We start from the raw sequence: 22,401 nt of genomic DNA, 5'->3' as shown, positions 1-22,401 counted from the left end.
TAAGAGCAAAGAGTTATATGCTATATATAGAATAGCAAAGAGCTATATTATATAAATATAATAAAAGTATTTATTAAGGAATTGAATTTTTTTTTCATGAGTTATTCTTACTGATTTTTGTTTATTTTATTTTTTTTATTGGACGCTAATTATTTCACAATATTATATTGGTTGGTTTTGCCATACATTGACATGAATCCACCCCGGGTGTATATGAGTTCCCCTTTCTGAACCCCCCTCCCACCTCCCTCCTCTCCTTATTCTCCCTCTGGGTCATCCCCGCACACCAGCACCGAGCATCCTGTATCATGTATTGACCCTGAACTGGCGATTCGTTTCACATATGATAATGTACATGTTTCAATGCCATTCTCCCAAATCATCTCACCCTCACCCTCTCCCACAGAGTCCCAAAGACTGTTCTATACACCTGTGTCTCTTTTGCTGTCTCGTATACAGGGTTATCATTTCCATGTTTCTAAATTCCATATATATACGTTAGTGTACTGTATTGGTGTTTTTCTTTCTGGCTTACTTCACTATGTATAATAGGCTCCAGTTTCATCCACCTCATTAGAACTGACTCAAATGCATTCTTTTTAATGGCTGAGTAATACTCCATTGTGTATATGTACCAAAGCTTTCTCATCCATTCGTCTGCAGATGGACACCTAGGTTGCTTCCATGTCCTCACTATTATAAACAGTGCTGCAATGAACATTGGAGTACATGTGTCTCTTTCAATTCTGGTTTCCTTGGTGTGTATGCCCAGGAGTGGGATTGCTGGATCATACGGCAGTTCTATTTCCAGTTTTTTAAGGAATCTCCACACTCTCCTCCATAATGACTGTACTAGTTTGCATTCCCACCAACAGTGTAAGAGGGTTCCTTTCTTTCCACATCCTCTCCAGCATTTATTGCATGTAGACTTTTGGATAGCAGCCATTCTGACTGGTGTGAAATGGTATCTCATTGTGGTCTTGATTTGCATTTCTCTGATTATGAGTGATATTGAGCATTTTTTCATGTGTTTGTTAGCCATCTGTATGTCTTCTTTGGAGAAATGTCTGTTTAGTTCTTTGGTCCGTTTTTTGATTGGGTCGTTTATTTTTCTGGAATTGAGCTGCAGGAGCTGCTTGTATATTTTGGATGCATACAGGTTCATATACAAGTCTTTGTCATGAACTCAGCCATCTTATCTTTAGGTAGACATTCAAGGGTAGAACTACTGGATCTCAGTGCCTTAGGATTTTAGAGTCCTACCAACGTTAAATGGAACTACCTTTGCTCCAGATTTTTGCCAGGACTCAGTGTGACCAGTTGTTTCCCTTTCAGATATCATAATAAGTGAATAATGTTATCCACTTACAGTTGTAACTTCCATTTTTGAAGAAATAAAGACGTGGGACATCTTATAATGTCTCTACTTCCCATTTGTCTATTTTCTTTGGTTAAGTGTCTCTGCAAGTCATTTGGTCATTACCCAGTAGGTTATGTGTTTCCTTGTTTAAAAGGCTGGAGATTGTTAATATATTCTGGATATAAGTCATTTTTTTTTTTTTCAGATAGAAGATGAGCAAATATTTCTGCCTCCCCCCTCCGCCCCCAGCCCAGGCTTCTCTTATTCTTCCCTAAGGGTATCCCTGAAGTTTGTAAACATTTCTCTGTTGATCAAGATCAGGTTACTAACGTACTGTTCCCAGTGAGTGAATCTGCCTAGGTGTATTTTCTAATCAGTAACCTCCTAGTTTTACGTCACAGAGCTTCCACCCATGTTTTACCTCTAGAGTACTTCTGGTTCTATATAGGTCTATAATATAGGTCTATAAATTTCTCTGTGTTAGTTCTAAAACATGGAGTGATGAATGAAGTTCTTTTTTTTTTTTCTGGCAAATGGATATCCAATTTTTACAACAACTTTGTTCCACAAATTTATTATTTTCCACTGGATTTCCCTTGTACTTTAATGCAAAATCCATCTGTGTGTATATTTCTATCTCTTTTTCCTGGCACAGGTTTCATTTTTATTTTGGTTTGTTGTCCCCCATTCTTTGTGTTTGAGACAGCATTAAATTAGACAATTAAAAAAAATGAGGGCCATATGACTAGCCTTCAACAAGGTCGTGTCATAAGCATTAAGTGTTCATGGTTCACAAACTTGTGAATATAAGATGGCTCATCCATGTTTAGATCATTACAGTATTATATTTTACTGCTGATTTCCCCAGGGAGCTATCTAAACAGCAAGGCATTATGTTTGTTACGTTTTGGACCTAAAACAAATAATTATTGAGTAAATGCTTGAGACTTGCAGAGTCCTCAACATAAGCAGATACTCAGCTTCAAACATAAAGCTTTATTGACTTAAATGAGTCCTTTGCTGTTTTTATTTAGCCACTCAGTAGTGTCTGACTGTTGCAACCCCATGGACTGTAACCCACAACCCACAAGTCTCCTCTGTCGAGATGAGACAGACGTGTTCCTTCACTTGTTTCTCATTAAAATTGCAAGTGGCTTTTACTTTTGGTTTGCACCTTCCTACCCCTTAACTCCCAGAAAACTTTAAAAATACGCTGATGCTTACTGATTAAACTCAGTCCTATTGCTATTGTATTGTTCAGGCCCTCAGTTGTGTCCAACTTTTTGCAACCCCATGGAATGCAGCACACCAGTCCTTCCTGTCCATCACCAACTCCTGGAGTTTACCCAAACTCATGTCCATTGAGTTGGTGATGCCAGCCAACCATCTCATCCTCTGTCGTCCCCTTCTCCTCCTGCCTTCAATCTTGCCCAGCATCAGGGTCTTTTCAATTAAGTCAACTCTTCACATCAGGTGGCAGAAGTATTGGAGCTTCAGTGTTGGCATCAGTCCTTCCAAGGAATATTCAGGATTGATTTCCTTTAGGATTGACTGGCTTGATCTCCTTGCAGTTGCAGAGACTCTCAGGAGTCTTCTCCAACACCACAGTTCAGAAGCTTCAATTCTTTAGTGCTCAGCTTCCTTTTTGGTCCAATTCTCACATCCATACTGGAAAAACCATAGCTTTGAATACACAGATGTTTGTTGGCAAAGTAATGTGTCTCCTTTTTAATACACTCTGTACATTTATCGTAGCTCTTCTCTGAAGGAGCAAGTGTCTTTTAATTTCATGGCTGTAGTCACCATGCCAGAGATCCCTCTTCTCTAGTATCAGATGGATATATTGCCAACTGGGAGAAAGACCTTGAAAATGGTTTTTGAATATAAAATATTTTTTAGTGGCTCATGTTTCCTGTTTGCTGCCTAACACTTTCATTATTTAAGCTGCAGCCATTTCACTTTAAATTATTGAATCTATTTTAGTTGTCTGTCTCCCTGTTCACACTTTTTATTGTACCTCATTATTATATTTAAGAGCATTTGTGTAAACCTTCCTTTCATTCAATGAGAAGTCTGTTTGTATTGCAAAAGCTTTGAGTAATGTCTCTTCCATTAGTCTTATGTGCAAAATGGAAGAGGGTTTTATAGTTAACACCTGAATTTGTGTCTGTCCACACAATACTGTCTACTTCAGTCAGCAAAGCTGCATTGTCAATTAGTAAGTTTTGATTTTGGCTGCATTTCTCCTGTGACCTGACACCTATTCATACTCAGTTTTTTTACTTCATTTTCATGCGGTGGAGATACCTAAGATCTCAGAGTTATAGAGAGTGCAAGGTACACATGTTTCCATAGACTCTTCTAGCAAAATAACTTGGGGAATAGGAACCCACGTAGACACTTAAATGAAATTATTAATATTATTTACAGTAGTTTGGAGTTGATGTGGAGCAGGCCATGAAACAGTCCCTATTGCCAAATTTTCAAAATGTATTTATGAACGGCCCCTTTTAGACCAGAGCAAATGAATGAATGGTGTTAGAACAAGGCATCCGTTCAGAGAATGGAGCTGAGGGCTAGAGTCCCTGAAAATAAATGAGGTGCCCCCAGCAGTGGTGGTGAATGGTGACAGAGAAGACAAATTCTATTCTTTCCCGAATAAAGACTAAAGATTATCATTTTCCTTTCCAGCATAATGTCAGTTCAGTTCAGTCTCTCAGTCGTGTCCAACTCTTTGCAACCCCATGAACCACAGCACGCCAGGTCTCCCTGTCCATCACCAGCTCCTGGAGTTTTCCCAAACTCATGTCCATTGAATTGGTGATGCCACCTAACCATCTCATCCTCTGTCGAGCATCATGTGGGTGCTTTGAAATATTTCAACTAACTGAGAAATACTTTATTTCACATAAACTCTCCTTGGACTTCCCTGATAGCTCAGTTGGGAAAGAATCTGCGTGCAATGCAGGAGACCCTGGTTTGATTCCTGGATTGGGAAGATCCCCTGGAGAAGGGAAAGGTTACCCACTCCAGTTTTCTGGCCTGGAGAATTCAATGGACTGTACAGCCCTGCTGCTGCAACTGCTAAGTCGCTTCAGTCATGTCTGACTCTGTGCAACCCCATGGACTGCAGCCTACCAGGCTCCTCTGTCCATGGGATTTTCCAGGCAAGAGTAACGGAGTGGGTTGCTATTTCCTTCTCCACTGTATAGTCCATGGGGTCACAAATAGTCGGACAGGACTGAGCAACCTTCACTTACTTACTTACTATAAATTTTTCTCAAGGGATCTACAGTTTATTTATGAAACAATCTAGAAAATTATATGATACAATGTTGTGAGGTAGATAAACATAGAACACAAACATGAATACATTACCAAAAGCCAGAAAGTAAAGAGGAAGAAGCTATTTGAATTAAATACCAAAAGCCGGAAAGTAAAGAGGAAGAAGCTATTTGGATTAATGAAAAAACTGTTCGGATTAAATGGAAGAAACTATTTGGATTAAATACAGAATGATGAAAATAAATAAATAAATACGGAAATATGAACAGTGTGTCCTTAAGCAGAAATGTGGTTATTTGGCCTGAAAGTTAGGTTGGCATCAGTACTTTCTTTTTGGCTGTGTCCACTCTTAGTTGCTGTAGGCCATGTATGATCTTGGTTCTCCAACCATGGGTGGAACCCAACATTCTGTGTTTTAGAAGGTGGAGTCTCAACTGCTGGACCACCAAGACAGTCCCTGCATCAGTATTGTTGAATTTCAAGACAAGAATCATGTAAGATTTGGTGTTTTACTCCCTGGAGATTGCTAAAAATGTTGAAGCAGGAAGTGACATGGTGAAGCGTGTTTACCTGGATTCTGAATGAAGTGTGCCTTGGGCATGGTGTGAGCTGTGTTGCTAAGCTTCCAGGCGATGGTGGACTTGTGTCTTGAGAATATGGCTGGTGAGATCCTGAGATGTGTGTGTATGTGGCAGGGAGACACGCCACGCTGGGAGCCGAGCCCTGCAGTTCTTTTCATTGTATTGGGGTTTACTGGTGCTCTCCTGGCTTCCTCTTACCGCTTTATAAAAACAGATTGGCAGTAAAATTGATTTCCCTTGTTGAGTTTCTGCCCTACAGCAGTGATTCAGTTATACATATAGACAATGTCTAGTGTTTTTCAAAGTCTGCTCCATTATAGATTGGTATGAGATAGTGAATATAGTTCCCTGTGCTGTGCAGAAGCACCCTGTTGTTCCTCTCACTGCTTCTGCCTCCTCTTTAGAATGTTCTAGAACCCTGGTTGTCCTGGGATCTCGTTATCTGTTGGCCTGCACGCTCCTGCCATGACAAGGAAAGTGTCGATCAGCATCTCTCTGTCTCCTTTAGGAGACTCGGAGGAAATAGCTCAATATGTCTTTACAGCACAAGGTGTGACAGGTCATGGCAGTATTCATATGCCATAGGCAGTATTCCATATGTGTAACGTTATGTATCAGTTCGGTTCAGTTCAGTCACTCAGTCATGTCCGACTCTTTGCGACCCCATGAATCACAGCACGCCAGGCCTCTCTGTCCATCACCAACTCCCGGAGTTCACTCTATGTATAGCTGCCTGTAATATATTGATACATTCCGGTAAGTAACATATGAGTGGGAACAATATAAACATTTATTTATTCATGCCGTGCGGCTCTGGGTCTTTGTTAAGCATGCAGACTTTCTGTACTCGGAGTGAGTTGGGGCTTCCCTCTAGTTGCAGTGCACTGGCTATTCATTGTATCGCTTATCTTGTTGTGGAGGCCGGGCTCCAAATTGTGAGATTCAGTAGTTGCCGCTCTTGGGTTCAATATTTATGGCATACGGGCTGAGGTGTCCCAAGGTATGTGGAATTTTCCCAGACCCAGTATGCAACCCGTGTCCCCTGCATCGGCAAGTGGAATCTTTACCACTGGGCCCTCACAGAAGTCCAGTATTTATTCATATATTAGACAAATCATGTAAATAACTTGTATATTAGTGTACAATATATCTTATTGTATATCTTATTATGTGAATTTCACAATTATACATGATTAATTAAGCATTAAATATATATATAAGTACAACTACACACTGTTATTATAGTAGTTGTTGATAACACTCAACCCTCTTTTCATTTATAATGATATAATGTTCATAAGTTTATATCACAAGTTTTATGGAAATTTACTTCTGTATTTATAAATAAACTATAAAGTTACATTTCTATTTATGGTATATTAAATTCTTCTGGGGTAATACACACCTGCATATAAACCTGTGTCTTTCTTATATTCTTATTCTCTATGAAGAATTACAGAGTCAGGAAATGTGGGCCCACCATCCTATGAGTGAATCCTTAAATATGTTTTGGAATTTAAAAATTTTTGAATTTCAACTAATTAATGTACCTTCAGTTCAGTCGCTCAGTTGTGTCCGACTCTATAAATTGATCTTACGTTGCACGGTTAAGGAAGCAATGGCTCCCCTTTCCAGATGCATGGTCTCCAAAGGATCTCATGTGTTGGGAACAGTCATGAGGTGTTTCAGTTCAGTTCAGTTCAGTCGCTCAGTCGTGTCCGACTCTCCCCGACCCCATGAATCACAGCACGCCAGGCCTCCCTGTCCATCACCAACTCCCGGAGTTCACTCAAACTCATGTCCACAGAGTCGGTGATGCCATCCAGCTATCTCATTCTCCGTCGTCCCCTTCTCCTCCCGCCCCCAACCTTTCCCAGCATTAGAGTCTTTTCTAGTGAGTCAACTCGTCGCATGAGGTGGCCAAAATATTGGCATTACAGTCCTGTTAAATAAAAGAAGTTTATTAAAGAGTTAGTTCCTCCGAAACAAATACAGACAGTTTCAAACTATGAAAAGTATTTGATGCTTTAATATAATTAATTGTCATATAACATATAATTTATTATAGCTATAACTCATTATAGATATAGTTTATTGTATATGGGGAGAAGGAAATAGCAACCCACTCCCGTATTCCTGCCTGGAGAACTCCATGGACAGAGGAGCCTGGTGGGTTACAGTCCATGGAGTGGCAAAGAGTGGGACACGACTGAGTGACTAACACACATTATATATGGAGTATATATATAAGGTATATAATTAATACAGAATCACCTGAGAGACATCAGGTAGATGTCTGCAGTGAAATGAAGCCCATGAGACAGAACAAGAGTACCAACAGGCGCTTAGAGACCTGAGAAATACCAGACTTAAACCCAGTCAGTGAGCTGTATCAAGTATGAATGAACTGTACACCTAAATGAAGCAGAAGGCAGATTGTCTTTTGTATTTGCAAAGGAAGACAGAACTACATGTATTCTTTTCTCTTTTTTTCTTTGCCTTTGTGTTTACTATTGTAGACTTCTCTACAAACATCTTAGACTGGCCTGGTCATGACCATCCGAGCTCTGAATATAAACTGAACTACCTGTGTTCTTATCTCAGTGCATGACATCCCTTCCTGCACAGAATCCATTTCCAATGGATCTTAGTGAAACAGGGAAGGACCCCATGGCCCTTCCCGCCATGTCCTCCACCTGTCCTTTGTCTGTGGAAAAACTTGAGCCAGAGAATCAGTTTAATCAGAGAAGGGAGAAACACAGAAACAAAGAAAAGCATCCAACCATGCTAAACACTAATAGTTTAGTCAGTAAGCAAATTCAAGGCCGTTAGTTTGTCCTCAAAGGTTGTAGACAGTACTCTGAGCCATATCCTGGGAGCTGTCTTACAGACACTGAAACCCCCACCAGGTGGACAAGTTAACTACAGGATGACCAGACTGTAGCCATGACATAAGTTGTCACAATTCTGAGAACTTATCTCACAGGAAAAGGGAAAGAAAATAACCCTGAAACTGATGATTGTTGTTGTTGAGTCGCTCATTCTTGTCCTGAGTCTTTTCTAGGCCATGGACAGTAGCCCACCAGGCTCCTCTGTCCATGGGATTCTCCAGGCCAGAATACTGGAGTGGGCTGTCATTTCCTTTTCCAGGGGATCTTCCTTCTCCTAGGGATCAAACCCACATCTCCTGCATTGGCAGGTGGGTTCTTTACCACTGAGTCACTTTGGAAGCCCCATTTTTATATCAGTACAGAGTAACAGATTTTAATTCTCATTTTTTATCTCTCTGGGGAAGTTGTTTCCACTATTGTTTTGAATGTAGGGCTAAGCATACTGTTTTTTATTTACTGAGTCACCGGTAATACATTTATAGAGTCTTAGTTTGATGCATTGTGCAGCCACTGAAGCCGCTGCTCAGTATATGTTTAATTTTAAAGCACACTGGGTATTTGTTGTGTTCTCTGCCTTTCTCTACTGTGATTTGAGGACTTCTCATTGTGGTGGTTATTTTGTTGAGTCTGACAGGCTATAGGGAAGAAGATCAGTAGTGCTTAGTTGCCCTGCTGCATGTGGGATCTTCCACGGTCAGGGATTCAACCTGTGTCTTCTGCTTTGACAGGTGGATTCCCAACCTCTGGGCCCCTAGGGAAGTACCTCTGCTCAGTTTTTTTTTTTGTTTGTTTGTTTGGTTTTAATTCTTGCTGTCATTTTAAGGCTGTCTTACAAACCTGGACAGTATATTAAAAAGCAGAGACATTACCTTGCCAATAAAGGTCCATATAGTCAAAGGCATTGTGTTCCAGTAGTCATGTGTGGATGGGAGAGTTGGACTGTAAAGTAAGCTGAGTGCCAGAGAATTGATAATTGTGAACTGTGGTGTTGGAGAATGAGAGTCGCTTGGACTGCAAGGAGATCCAACCAGTCCATCGTAAAGGAAATCAGTCCTGAGTAGTCATTGGAAGGACTGATGCTGAAGCTGAAACTCCAATATTTTGGTCACCTGATGGGAAGAACTGAGTCATTGGAAAAGACCCCGAAGGTGGGAAAGATTGAAGGTGGGAGAAGGGGCTGACAGAGGATAAGATGGTTGGATGGCATCACTGACTCGATGGACCTGAGTTTGAGCAAGCTCCAGGAGTTGGTGATGGACAGAGAGGCCTGGCGTGCTGCAGTCTATGGGGTTGCAAAGAGTCGGACACAACTGAGCAACTGAACTGAACTTAAATGGACTGAATCTCTTGTCTGGTCCAGTGGCGTGACCATTGTGGGTTCCCACGAGGCTCCTGTGTTCCCCATCACTAGGCACCAATGAATGACTCTTTAAAATGAATTTTAAAACACCACTGATGAGTGACTGAACAGCAACAGATAACTCATCACCTCCATCAGCAGCAAAGCCACTGCTTCCGGAGGTGGAGCTGAACACTAGAAGCCCCAAATGGGACATCACATACCCGGTGCCTTGTATCCAACCTCTGTGCTCTCTCTTGAGTAGTTACTATTCACTTTGGTTGTATGTGTGTGTGTGCTCAATCAATAAATCATGTCTGATTCTTTGGGACTCCATTGACCCCATAGCCTGCAAGGCTCCCCTGTCCATGGGAATCTCCAGGCAAGAATACTGGAGTGGGTTGCCATGCCCTTCCTTGGGGATCTTCCCAACCCAGGGAAGGGTCCCAGGTGTCTTGTGTGATCTGCATCAGTTAGCATATTCTAAACCAGTGAAGCCACCTGGGAAACCCATGTAACACTGCATTCTGCCAAATCCTTATCACTACCAGCAATCCCACAGCAGATGAGCACTGCTTAACCACAGAATTGAGTTGTTTTTCGATGCCAGTTTGGAAAGCACAGGTTCTATTTGAAGCTGTCTGTCTAACCAGTCCCATCGCTCATATAACATCTGGTGGGAACCTCATATCACTGTATAAAATTAATGAAAGAGAAAGTCGTTCAGCCGTGGCAGACTCCTTACAACCCCATTGACTATACAGTCCATGAATTCTCCAGGCCAGAATATTGGAGTGGGTGTACATGGCCTTCTCTGGGGTTCTTGCCAGCCCAGGGATCGAACCCAGTTTTGCCTCATTGCAGATGGATTCTTTACCAGCTGAGCCACAAGGGAAGCTCAGAGAAAATTAGTATCTGTGATTTATTCTCTCTTCTCACCAAGATACTTGCAGTGTTCACACCATGTGTCCTAAACAGAGTTATCTCCTGCCACATGGTATACTCAATTTTCTACATAGTTGGATTTACATATTTTTAGCATTTGCAAATATGGCATCTTTATTTATGGACACATATTTGTATTAATCATTTTATTGAACAGTTTAGGAATTCAGTAACATCAGCAAGAGCAGAGGAGATTTGTGGCAGGACAGCCATGGGTCCAGTATCATGATTTCCTGGGAGAGAAGAAAGGATGATTTCAAGGAAAAGGTCTATAATCTTCATATGGATGATTGTGACACATTAATGATACGATGCTTCTCATATTCTTACTTCGTTTTCTTCTTTAACCTTGAAAAAATTTAAGACGTTGTTGAGATGATTATGATTAACATGATGTTGGTCAGAGAATGAAAGAGAACATAGAAAGAGTTACCGGTGGAAGTAGGGAGAAATTCCCCTATAAGACCTATTGCACAGGAGTCTCTGTGTGACTTGCATAGAATTACTACTTGGTGTTTATCTAGTAAAATTATAGTTTTTCCAGTAGTCATGTATCAATGTGAGAGTTAGAATATAAAGAGAGTTGAGCGCCGATGTATTGAAGCTGTTCAACTGTGGTGTTGAGGAAGACTCTTGGACTGCAAGGAGATCCAACCTGTCCATCCTAATGGAAATTAGTCCTGAATGTTCATTGGAAGGACTGATTCTGAAGCTGAAACTCCAATACTTTCGTCACATTATGCGAAGAACTGACTCACTGGAAAAGCCCCTGGTGCTGGGAAAGTTTGAATGTGGGAGGAGAAGGGAACGACAGAGGATGAGACAGTTGGATGGCATCACAGCCTGGATGGACATGAGTTTGAGTAAGCTCCTGGAGTTGGTGATGGACAGGGAGGCCTGGCGTGCTGCCGTCCAATGGGGTCACAAAGAGTCAGACATGACTCAGCAACTGAACTGAAGCTAGCTGTGAGCAACCTGGTTATCAGGTCTTATGATGAGAGTTAGTAAGTTACATATGCACATGTCCGAGATGTTGGAAACTATGTACTGGGTTACCTATGCTGCTTACATCTTCTATAAATCTTCCCTACGATCACAAAGATGTGGCTGCGAGATCATTCATTCACACTGGGGTTCCCAGAGTTCACCATGTTTCACAGCTCAGGGCTTCACACAATCTCCTGCAAAACATGTCACTGTGGGGTCTAGACCAGTGTGAGTGTTTAGATACTTAAGTCCAAACACTGAGTGGGAGCCCTAGCCTTTGCCACTTTGCAAGGTGGATGGTTTTGTGATCCTATTTTGTTAAAGTAAAGTTTTTTTGAAATGTAGTTGATGTGCAATGTTGTGTTAGTTTCAAGTGTTCAGCAAAGAGCTTTATGCATACATTTGTTGTTTTTATTTAGTTGCCAAGTCATATCCTACTCTTTTGTCCCTATGGTATGTTGCCAGATTCCTGTGTCTTTGGCATTTTCTAGGCAAGAATACTGGACCGGCTAGTCATTACCTATTCCCTGACCCACGTCTCCTGCATCAGCAGGCAGATTCTTTATACTGAGCTACCAGGGAAGCCCTCAGTTACACACATATGTATGCAAATATATACCTTTTAAGATTATTCTCTTTACAGGTTATTACAAGTCATTGAGTACAGAATTCTGTGCTCCACGGCAGATTCTAGCTGTTTATTTTATGTTTAGTAGTATGTATCTCTTAAACCCAAACTCCCAACTCATCCCTCCCCCCAGTTATCACTTTGGTAACCATATTTTTGTTTTCTGGGCCTTGAGTCTGTTTCTATTTTGTAAATAATTCATTTGTGTCGTATGTTACATTCCCCATGTAAGGGATGTCATGTGAGATGTGCTTTTCTCTTTGTGAGTTTTTTATTATCTCTGGGTCCATCCGTGTTGCTGCAAATGGCATTATTTCCGTCTTTGTCAGGGTTACGTATTAGTCCATTGTGTATATATCCCATTCTTAAAGCAGTATGCCCCCCAGGGGGAAAAAAAAAAAGCCTTAACCTACCAAAGGACTCAGCGTTGTTAGGTATCATGTTATTACTCACCCAATGGAGGTTCTCAGTTCTTATTTGGGACAGTGGTCTGTGAAAGAGAATGAAGAAGGGCAAAATTGACTATTGATATGCCTCTACCCAAAATAATTATTTCGTAAAATTCAGTATGAAAGATGACTGAGGGGGGAGGAAATTTGAATCAAGTATCCTCGTGATGGGCTTTCATTTCCGATACCTGCTGTCCTCAGGGCCTTTACCTGTTTGGGCGCCATCTTCTGTATTTTCATTTGGAATTCCCCTTTCGTTGTTAATTTCCTCATACTTCTGAATATCTTCTTGACTCAAACTGCTCCCTTTGCCTAAATTTCATAGCAAACAGGGCAGAGAGGTGTGCGTTAGAATCCTTCCTAGGTTATAGAGTGTCCCCTGGCTCGTATCTGTCGCTTCCAGTAAGTCTCACCGTGACCACTCCCCTCCCCCATCTCCTATAGCCTGCTCACCAGCGAATTTTCTACAGAGGTGCCTGTGTGTGCATACAGGACTTCAGGTGGGTCTGTGGGGAGAGAGTCCACAGAGTTTCCATTTTCTCACACTCCAGGTCTCACAACTACGGAGAGAACTACAGACCATTCACCTGTGAGCTTAAGCAGCCCCAAATCAGTGCTGTTCTCTAGTGGAACGTCCAAGAAGGTGATGGTGGAGTTTGCAACTCAGAATGTCTCCTAACTCCAACCCTTCCTGTCCATTTGTCTCCATCCTAGAATTCCCTCCCTGGGGTTTTCATGGTCTCCAGTCACAGGAGTGGTTAGATAGCACCACTGACTCAATGAGCATAAGTTTGAACAAACTCTGGGACAGAGTAGAAGACAGAGGAGCCTGGCTTGCTGCAGTCCCTGAGGTTGCAACGGGTCAGGCAGATGTTAGTGACTGAAGAACAATATTCAAACGAAGGGGGAGAAGTGATTTGAACATTCCCCAAATACTAGTTTCATCACAGATGTTACTGAGGGGAAAAACTCAGGCTTTGTCATCCGCCGTGACCAGACACTCCCCTTACTCAGTCCCAGTATGGATTTAATATCAGAAAGGATAAAAGGACCAGGCAGTGACCCTGTGGGGTTGGCCACATGGCACATGATTCACTTGCCTGACCATATGCCGCTGAAGGATTCAATATGATCCACTGTATTTTGCAAAGCATTTTGTTCAGGTCTCAGGATTTATTTTAATGATCGTGACAAAGAATAAAGCATTTGTGGTGGAGATGAATGCATTCATGATCGGGAACTGTGAGTCTCCAAAACTCAAGTTTAAACCTTGGTTCATTTTGGTTTCAGAATCTGGCCAGTCCAATATGTGATATTTGACAAGAATCCCATGGACCATCCTAGAATATTTCATTGAACCTCCAGGATGAGTGTCTCTAATTTTTTAAAAAGCCACATGATAGAATCGCCAGTGGCTACGTTTGTTCAGTTTCCCATTAAACAACCTTTGGGTGCAGCCCTACTCATGTTACATGAAGTCTGAATTCTCCTGTGTAAATACACATGTGCTCCAGTGTGCTTAATAAAATATACCGTCTGTAATGCTTCTGTCATCAGTACAAAAATCCTGATAATATGAACATGACCAGTTTGCATAGAATGAGTTCCAGTACATACCGAGGGCATAAGTCACGTTTGTGGTCTTCTCGCCATCAAAGTTTTCAGCATAGAATACCAACATGCTTTCTGATACACGGATCAGTTGCACAGAATTTTTACCCATGACTGCGAGAGAAAAACATAAATTCAAACCTCAATACAATTAACTTCTTTCCTTTTCATTTGGTTGTCTCTTATTCTCCGCATACCTCTGATGGTGACCTTTGTCACATTGACATTTATAGTGGGTGTGTTGTAAGTCGGAGAAGGCAATGGCAAGCCACTCCAGTCCTCTTGCCTAGAAAATCCCATGGATGGAGGAGCCTGGTAGGCTGCAGTCTGTGGGGTCGCTAAGGGTCAGACGCGACTGACTGACCTCACTTTCACTTTTCACTTTCACACATTGGAGAAGGAAATGGCAACCCACTCCAGTGTTCTTGCCTGGAGAAACCCAGAGACGGGGGAGCCTGTTGGGCTTCCGTCTATGGGGTCACACAGAGTCGGACACGACTGAAGTGACTTAGCAGCAGCAGTGTTGTAAGTAACAGTTAAGATAGCTAGTGAAGGAAGAAAGCTTTCTCCACATGACTCTCTTCTGAACATCGTAAAGACTTCCAGTCTTCTGGACTGAACAATCTATGAGCGATAGTGAAGTTGCTTATTCCAATTATAGTAGGTGGTGGACCTGAACCATCTCATACCAGCTCATAAGAGCTTACCATTAAAGATGACTATTAACTTTTCAGGGATTTTGTGACTGAATTTATAAGTACAGTCCTGATTACAAAGGTATTCTCTAAATGTAAGCAAATCATGTTAAAATAAAAGCTAATAGATAAACTAAAGTTATTTCCTAGTACAAAGGGTGGTAAAAGAGCTAGAAATGAGGCGATTGCCAAATACTGGAGATATATGCTCTGAAATGATTCTGACTTCGTTCCTGTGGCTACATGTCCACATTGGAAATTAAAAAAGCATGCAGCAGACCAAATTAGAATGCTCCGTTACACATTTTCTCCTTTGAAAATAAAATATGTAGCCATTTAATCACTCAATGTTACAGCATCGGTATATGAGAATTCTTTCCAGTATAGAAAACAATAGAGATAGAAATCTGTGATAGTCCCCTTTTGTTTTCAAATAAGAGAAAAATTATTTTGAAATTTTTCTATTACTTTTTCCTCATACTTTTCTGTGGCATTTAATTTAATCAGGTTTTACTTCTTAATCAGGCTAGTAAAATTTTTTAATATTTAAAGAATTTCTTTAGTTAAAGCAATTTTGACTTTGTAAGCTTAAATAAGTGGCTTCCCAGGGGGCTCAGCTGTAAGAAATCTGCCTGCTGGTGCTGGAGATGCCTGAGATGTCCCTTTGATCCCCAGGTCAGGAATCTCCCTGGAGGAGGAAATGGCAACCCCCTCCAATATTCTTGCCTGGAGTATCCCATGGACAGAGGAACCTGTAGCCTATAGTTCACGGGGTCATTAAGAGTCAGTCAAGACTGAGCATCTGAGCACAGACACATGCATGTCAAATAAAAGAAAATAATTTTTTTAATGCATTGTTGGAATCTTAGGTAGCCGTATACACTTCCCTGTGTCAGAGGAACATGAGGAATCTGTGTTCTGGGGCTTTTTCTCAGATGCCATCAATGGCACCTTCCAAATTGGACCTTATCCTAGTTTTCTGGTGCAGAATTAATGCCTGGAAAATTTCATGTCTTTCCCAAGGTGGCCTTTGCCATGAATAGAGAAAATAGTACAGAAGTCCAGACATCTAGTTGTCTTAGATGGGGCCAAGACCATCAATCTCACCACGGCCGATGGTTTAGTGGCCTAGACAGTAAAGAATCTGCCTGCAATGCAAAAGACATGTCTTTCGTCCTTGGGGTGACAAGATTCCCTGGAGACGGAAATGACTACCCACTCCTTGGACTGCAAGGAAATCAAACGAGTCAATCCTCTAGGAAACCAAACCCGAATATTCATTGGAAGGACTGATTCTGAAGTTGAAGCTTCAAACTCTTTGGCCACCTGATGGGATGAGGTGACTCATTGGAAAAGACCGTGATGACGGAAAGATTGAGGGCTGCAGGAGAAGGGGGTGACAGAGGACGAGATGGTTGGATGGCATCACAAGAGTCTGAGCAAACTCTGGGACATGGTGAAGGACAGGGAAGCTTGGCACGCTTCAGTCCAAGGTGGTCACAAAGAGTGCTACACGACTTAGTAACTCACACACTTGAGGAGACGCACACATTGACAAAGCTTGCCTACTCACAATCTACGTGGTAAACATTTCCTTCTGCTCTCTCTGCCACTACTGTGGGTAAGGTGCAACTGTCGTAATTCCTGAAAAAACAAACAGACAAGACATTCCTTCGTCACTATCCATTCCCCAGCACTGGAGGTCACCCTTCCATGAACAGCGTTCACACACTCATCTTCACTTACATCCCCCCATAGTTCACTGCACGTTGGAGACCGAACCCCGTGATAGAATTCAACAGTCTGGTTGTGTTCAGTTGGGGCAGATTGTGCTTACGTGAGAAAAAAAGTAATGGACAGTTTTTCACAGTTGTCAATGCATTCAAATCGGCGGAAGTATGTCCGCAGGGGGCCTCCTTCCTCAATCTTCTCCTTGTTGTCCGCGGCCATGTAAATCGTATACCAGTTTCCTGTAATCTAACAAGGAAGGGCTCCATAAACATCAATCAATCTGCCTACATGGTTTTTCACCAATACCCAGCACAATCTCTACTTTTTCCTCAGAAGAGAAGTAAAGTCAATCTTATTAAGCAAAGTAGTGTTCTACCTCCTACCTTGCCAAATAACATGAAATGCAATAATGATTCATATTCAAGCAGAAATTTAGAGTTCCTTGAAATAGCTAAACAACACCATTAAAAACCATGACAGATCATAACTCCCTAAATGATAGCATATTAGCATTTTTTTTCTTACATACAGACAAATAAGATGAAAAAAAAAATGCAAAGAGCAGGAAGATAGGGGATTGTATTATGCTCATGTAGATCTGTGTCAGAGAAGGCAATGGCACGCCACTCCAGTACTCTTGCTTGGAAAATCCCATGGGCGGAGGAGCCTGGTAGGCTGCAGTCCATGAGGTTGCTAAGAGTCGGACACGACTGAGTGATTTCGCTTTCACTGTTCACTTTTCATACATTGGAGAAGGAAATGGCAACCTACTCCAGTGTCTTGCCTTGAGAATCCCAGGGACGGAGGAGCCTGATAGGAGGCCATCTATGGGGTCACACAGAGTCGGGCACAGCTGAAGTGACTTAGCAGCAGCAGCAGCAGATCTGTGTATCACAGGATGTGTGTATACACACACACAAACACACACACACACACGTACACACACAAGCTGGTCATCCATGTAACCAAGACTGTCTTTCTCTGTCACAGTCGCAGAACCAAGACCTTCTCTCAGATCAGCAGAATTTGGGTACCTCTGAGGATTCTGGCTGAGCTGGAGCTTCCTGGACAGCACAAATCAGACCAAGGAGAAGAGTCAGGAACACAGCCTTCATCTTGTGACTCTAGTGATTCTTCCTGTACAGAATCTGAGGGTTTCCCAGTTGTTGGAGAGGTTGTGAATTGTTTCTGCTTGTTATAGGATACATTTCTTGGCAGAATACATAATGATCAAACAGTGATTAATCAGAAAACCTTGGTTGCTTAGACATCATCTTCTGATATCCTGGTTGGCAGCTGAGCTTCTTGCGCAATCTGTGGTTTTTAAAAATGTATTAATTTTAAGAGAAGCATAAATAAATTTGGACATTTGGCCTTCAGAGTAGATGAGAAATCACAGCACATATGAAGTATTTCAAGCACAGTGATATTTATATTGCTTTGTATCCTCAGATTCCAAAATGGGACAGTCCTAGATACATAACCCCAAATTCTGTGTTATTCCTTTAGCATTGAAGCAGTCAGTTTAAGCTTATTTTTCAAAACTAAACATGGTACAGTCTGGTGTGGTTCAGTCACGCAATTGTGTCCGACTCTGGTCCCCATGGACTGTAGCCTGTCAGGCTCCTCTATCCATGGGATTTCCCATGCAAGGCTATTAGATTGAGTTGCCATTTATCTCTCCAAGGGATCCTCCCGACCAGGGACTGAACCCGGGTCACATGCATGCAGGAAGTCTCTTGTATTGTAGGTGAATTCTCTACCAACTGAGTCATGAGGGAAGGCCCTGTCTGCGGTAGGGAGACTAATATGTGGCATCAGTCCCGGGAACCAGTTATGAGGGCATTTCTCAGGGGAGTCTTTATTTATTTTTAAAATTTATTTATTTTAATTGGAGGCTAATTACTTTACATTATTGTATTGGTTTTGCCATACATTGACATGAATCTGCCCCAGGTGTACATGTGTTCCCCATCTTGAACCCCCCTCCCACCTCCCTCCCCATCCCATCCCTCAGGGTCATCCCAGTACACCAGCCCCGAGTCTTTATTTTTTATTTGAAATTGAAGTATTAGCTGATGGAAAATTAGTCAGTTCAGCCACTCAGTCATGTCCGGCTTTTTGTATTCTCATGGACTGCCATACACCGGGCTTCGCTGTCCATCACCAACTCCTCAAGCTTGCTCAAAGTCATGTCCATCGAGTTGGTGATGCCATCCAACCATCCCATTTTCTGTCGTCCACTTTTCCTCCTGCCTCCCATCTTTCCCAGCATGAGGATCTTTTTCCATTTTTAACGGTACATTGTTATATAGTTATAGACATATCATGTAGTGATTCATAATTTTTATATACTCCATTTATCATTATAAGAATATTGGCTTTGTGCCCTGTGTTGTACAATATAGTTTTGTACACTGTTGATTTTATACTTAATAGCTAATACCTCTTACTCCCCTCCTGTTATCTTACCCGAACCCCCTAGTAAGCACTTGTCAGTTGTGTGTATCTATTGGTTTGCTGCTTTTTTATAATATTGACCTGTTGGATTTATTGTTTAGATGTAACATATAAGTGATATCATGCAGTATTTGTCTTTTGCTGTCTAAATGCTTTCACTTAGCCTATACCCTCAATGTCTATCCAAGTTGCTGCTGCTACTAAGTCACTTCAGTCGTGTCCGACTCTGTGCGACCCCATAGACGGAAGCCCACCAGGCTCCCCCCGTCCCTGGGATTCTCCAGGCAAGAACACTGGAGTGGGTTGCCATTTCCTTCTCCAACGTGTGCAAGTGAAAAGTGAAAGTGAAGTCGCTCAGTCGTGTCCGACCCTTAGCGACCCCACAGACTGCAGCCCACCAGGCTCCTCCATCCATGGGATTTTCCAAGCAAGAGGACTGGGGTGGCTTGCCATTGCCTTCTCCGTCCAAGTTGCTACAGATGGCAAAAGTTCAACTTTGTTTTGGTTGTGTAGTGTTCTATCCTGTGTGTGTGTGTACACTCTGGCTTCTTTTAGTTTAGATTGTTATATGTAAATTTAATGAATTATTTTCAACAAAAGAAAATTCTTATTTCCTACCCTACTCAAGGATCCCTCCCAAGTTCATCGCTACAATTTCGTTTTGCCCTGTAGATATAACCTGGTCTCACTACAGTGGGTAAGATTTCTGCCTTACTTTTAGCTCCTGATACTAAGATGTGTGTTCTTTCAACCTTCCTCCTGAACTATTCACGCAGCAGGGAACGCAGATTAAAGAAATCATGGGCAACTACTCTGTAAATAGTACTCCGTTTGCTCTCAGGATGACACCAGCTCTGTGATGATCTTGTTAATAATAATGAAAAGGTGGATAATGATTAGAGATATAAAAGTACAGAAATTGAACTGGACCTCTGTAACTGAACCAAGCCAACTCCAGGAGTTGGTGATGGACAGGGAAGCCTGGTGTGTTGTAGTTCACAGGACTGTAAAGAGTCAGACATGGTTGAGAGACTGAACTGAACTCTATAGCTGAAGTGAAAGGTGAGTTTTTAAAACTCATTTAGTTGAGATTCCACAAAAGTTCACATATTTGAGGTGCATCGTTGAAAAGCTTTGAATGAACTGAGCTGGGAAAACCTTTCCTCAATCAGCATGGTGAGCTTATCTGTCAAGTTCAGAACTTTGCTCAGGCTCCTTGATCATCCTTTCTTCTGACCCTTGTCAGTCACTTCCCACCCGGTCCTGGGAACTCCCTCTTCAGTTTTCTGGCACAATAAGTCAAATGACATCCTTTAGAATTTTCCAAAAACTGAATCTGTGGGTGTGTTTCTGGCTTCTTTCACTTAGAATGTTTATTTTAATAATTGTCTAGAGCCAGACATCTTGGAATGTGAACTAAAATGGGCCTTAAAAAGCATCACTATGAACAAAGCTAGTGGAGGTGATAGAATTCCAGTTGAGCTATTTCAAATTTTGAAGGATGATGCTGCAAAAGTGCTGCACTCAATATGCCAGCAAATTTGGAAAACTCAGCAGTGGCCACAGGACTGTAAAAATTCAGTCTTCATTCCAATCCCAAAGAAAGGCAATGCCAAAGAATGCTCAAACTAATGGACAATTGCACTCATCTCACACAGTAGTAAAGTCATGCTCAAAATTCTCCAAGCCAGGCTTCAGCAATATGTGAACCGTGAACTCCAAGATGTTCAAGCAGGTTTTAGAAAAGGCAGACGCACCAGAGATCAAATTGCCAACATCCGCTTGGTCATGGAGAAAGCAAGAGAGTTCCAGAAAAATATCTATTTCTGCTTCATTGACTATGCCAAAGCCTTTGACTGTGTGGATCACAATAAACTGTGGAAAATTCTGAAAGAGATGGGAATACCAGACCCCCTGACCTGCCTCTTGAGAAACCTGTATGCAGGTCAGGAAGCAACAGTCAGAACCGGACATGGAACAACAGACTGGTTCCAAATAGGAGTGTGTCAAAGTTTTATATTGTCACCCTGCTTATTTAACTTATATGCAGAGTACATCACGAGGAACACTGGGCTGGAAGAAGCACAAGCTGGAATCAAGATTGCTGGGAGAAATATCAATAACCTCAGATATGCAGATGACACCACCCTTATGGCAGAAAGTGAAGAGGAACTCAAAAGCCTCTTGATGAAAGTGAAAGAGGAGAGTGAAAAGGTTGGCTTGAATCTCAACATTGAGAAAACAAAGATTATGACATCTGGTCCCATCATTTCATGGGAAATAGATGGGGTAACAGTGGAAACAGTTTCAGACTTTTATTTTTGGGGGCTGCAAAATCACTGCAGATGCTGATTGCAGCCAGGAAATTAAAAGACGCTTACTCCTTGGAAGGAAAGTTATGACCAACCTAGATAGTATATTAAAAAGCAGAGACATTACTTTGCCAACAAAGGTCCGTCTAGTCAAGGCTATGGTTTTGCCAGTGGTCATGTATGGATGTGAGAGTTGGACTGTGAAGAAAGCTGATCGCCAAAGAATTGATGCTTTTCAACTGTGGTGTTGGAGAAGACTCTTGAGAGTCCCTTGTACTGCAAGGAGATCCAACCAGTCCATTCTAAAGGAGATCAATCCTGGGTGTTCATTGGAAGAACTGATGCTAAAGCTGAAACTCCAATACTTTGGCCACCTCATGTGACGAGGTGACTCACTGGAAAAGAGTCTGATGCTGGCAAGGATTGGGGGCGGGAGGAGACGAGGAAGACAGAGAATGGGATGGCTGGATGGCATCACCGACTTGATGGACATGAGTTTGAGTGAAATCCGGGAGTTGGTGACGGACACGGAGACCTGGCGTGCTGTGATTCATGGGGTCGCAAAGAGTCGGACATGACTGAGCAACTGAACTGAACTGATATTCTTTGTAGACTCCATTCCTCTTGACCCCTGTATTGTATTATCTTGGAACTTCCCTAATAGCTCAGTTGGTAAAGAATCCACCTGCAATGCAGAGACCACAGTTCGATTTCTGGGTCAGGAAGATTCCCTGGAGAAGGGATATGCTACCCGCTCCAGTATTCCTGTTCTTCCCTTGTGGCTCAGGTCATAAAGAATCTGCCTGCAATTCAGGAGGCCTGGGTTCAATCCCTGGGTTTTGAAGATCAACATTTTGGTCTTCTCTGATAACTCAATTGGTAAAGTATTATCTTGCTTGGGCACAGTGATGTGTGTGGAGTCAGTTGCTAAGTGTGTCCAACTCTTTTGAAGCCCCATGGACTGCAGCATTTGTCCATGGACAGGCTCCTCTGGGGGTATTTCCCATGGAAGAATACTGGAGTGGGTGCCAGTTTCTCCTCCAGGTTGTCTTCCTGATCCAAGGATGGAACCGGTGTCTCCTGCACTGGCAGGGAGGTTCTTCACTCCTGAGCCACCAAGGACGTAT

The 22,401-nt window shown here is 42.1% G+C and overlaps 1 protein-coding gene across 1 annotated transcript; it reads right to left on the bottom strand.

Moving 5' to 3' along the window:
- Positions 1-10,488: 10,488 nt before the first annotated feature.
- Positions 10,489-17,694, bottom strand: LOC148773036 (allergen Bos d 2-like). Its single transcript, XM_088834456.1, has 7 exons — positions 17,537-17,694; positions 16,609-16,748; positions 16,345-16,415; positions 14,083-14,190; positions 12,676-12,777; positions 12,470-12,506; positions 10,489-10,749 (listed from the first exon to the last, which is right to left on the bottom strand). Exons 1-6 carry the CDS (start codon positions 17,615-17,617, stop codon positions 12,490-12,492), a joined length of 519 nt encoding a protein of 172 aa, XP_088690582.1. The 5' UTR covers positions 17,618-17,694; the 3' UTR covers positions 10,489-10,749; positions 12,470-12,489.
- Between the last annotated feature and the right edge of the window lie 4,707 nt (positions 17,695-22,401).

Source organism: Moschus berezovskii, chromosome Y, assembly GCF_049115385.1.
Source record: "Moschus berezovskii isolate FMDL1 chromosome Y, NW_MosBer_1.0, whole genome shotgun sequence".
NCBI classification, from domain to species: domain Eukaryota; kingdom Metazoa; phylum Chordata; class Mammalia; order Artiodactyla; family Moschidae; genus Moschus; species Moschus berezovskii.
This window is presented reverse-complemented; position numbering and strand designations above follow the sequence as displayed.

Excerpts from the sequence above, each read along its gene's own strand:
- LOC148773036 (XM_088834456.1), bottom strand. The coding sequence starts at position 17,617 with ATGAAGGCTGTGTTCCTGACTCTTCTCCTTGGTCTGATTTGTGCTGTC. Across the intron at positions 16,749-17,536 it reads CTCAGCCAGAATCCTCAGAG|ATTACAGGAAACTGGTATAC; the intron begins GTACCCAAATTC and ends CTTCCTTGTTAG. Across the intron at positions 16,416-16,608 it reads TCCATTACTTTTTTTCTCAC|GAATTACGACAGTTGCACCT; the intron begins GTAAGCACAATC and ends TTGTTTTTTCAG.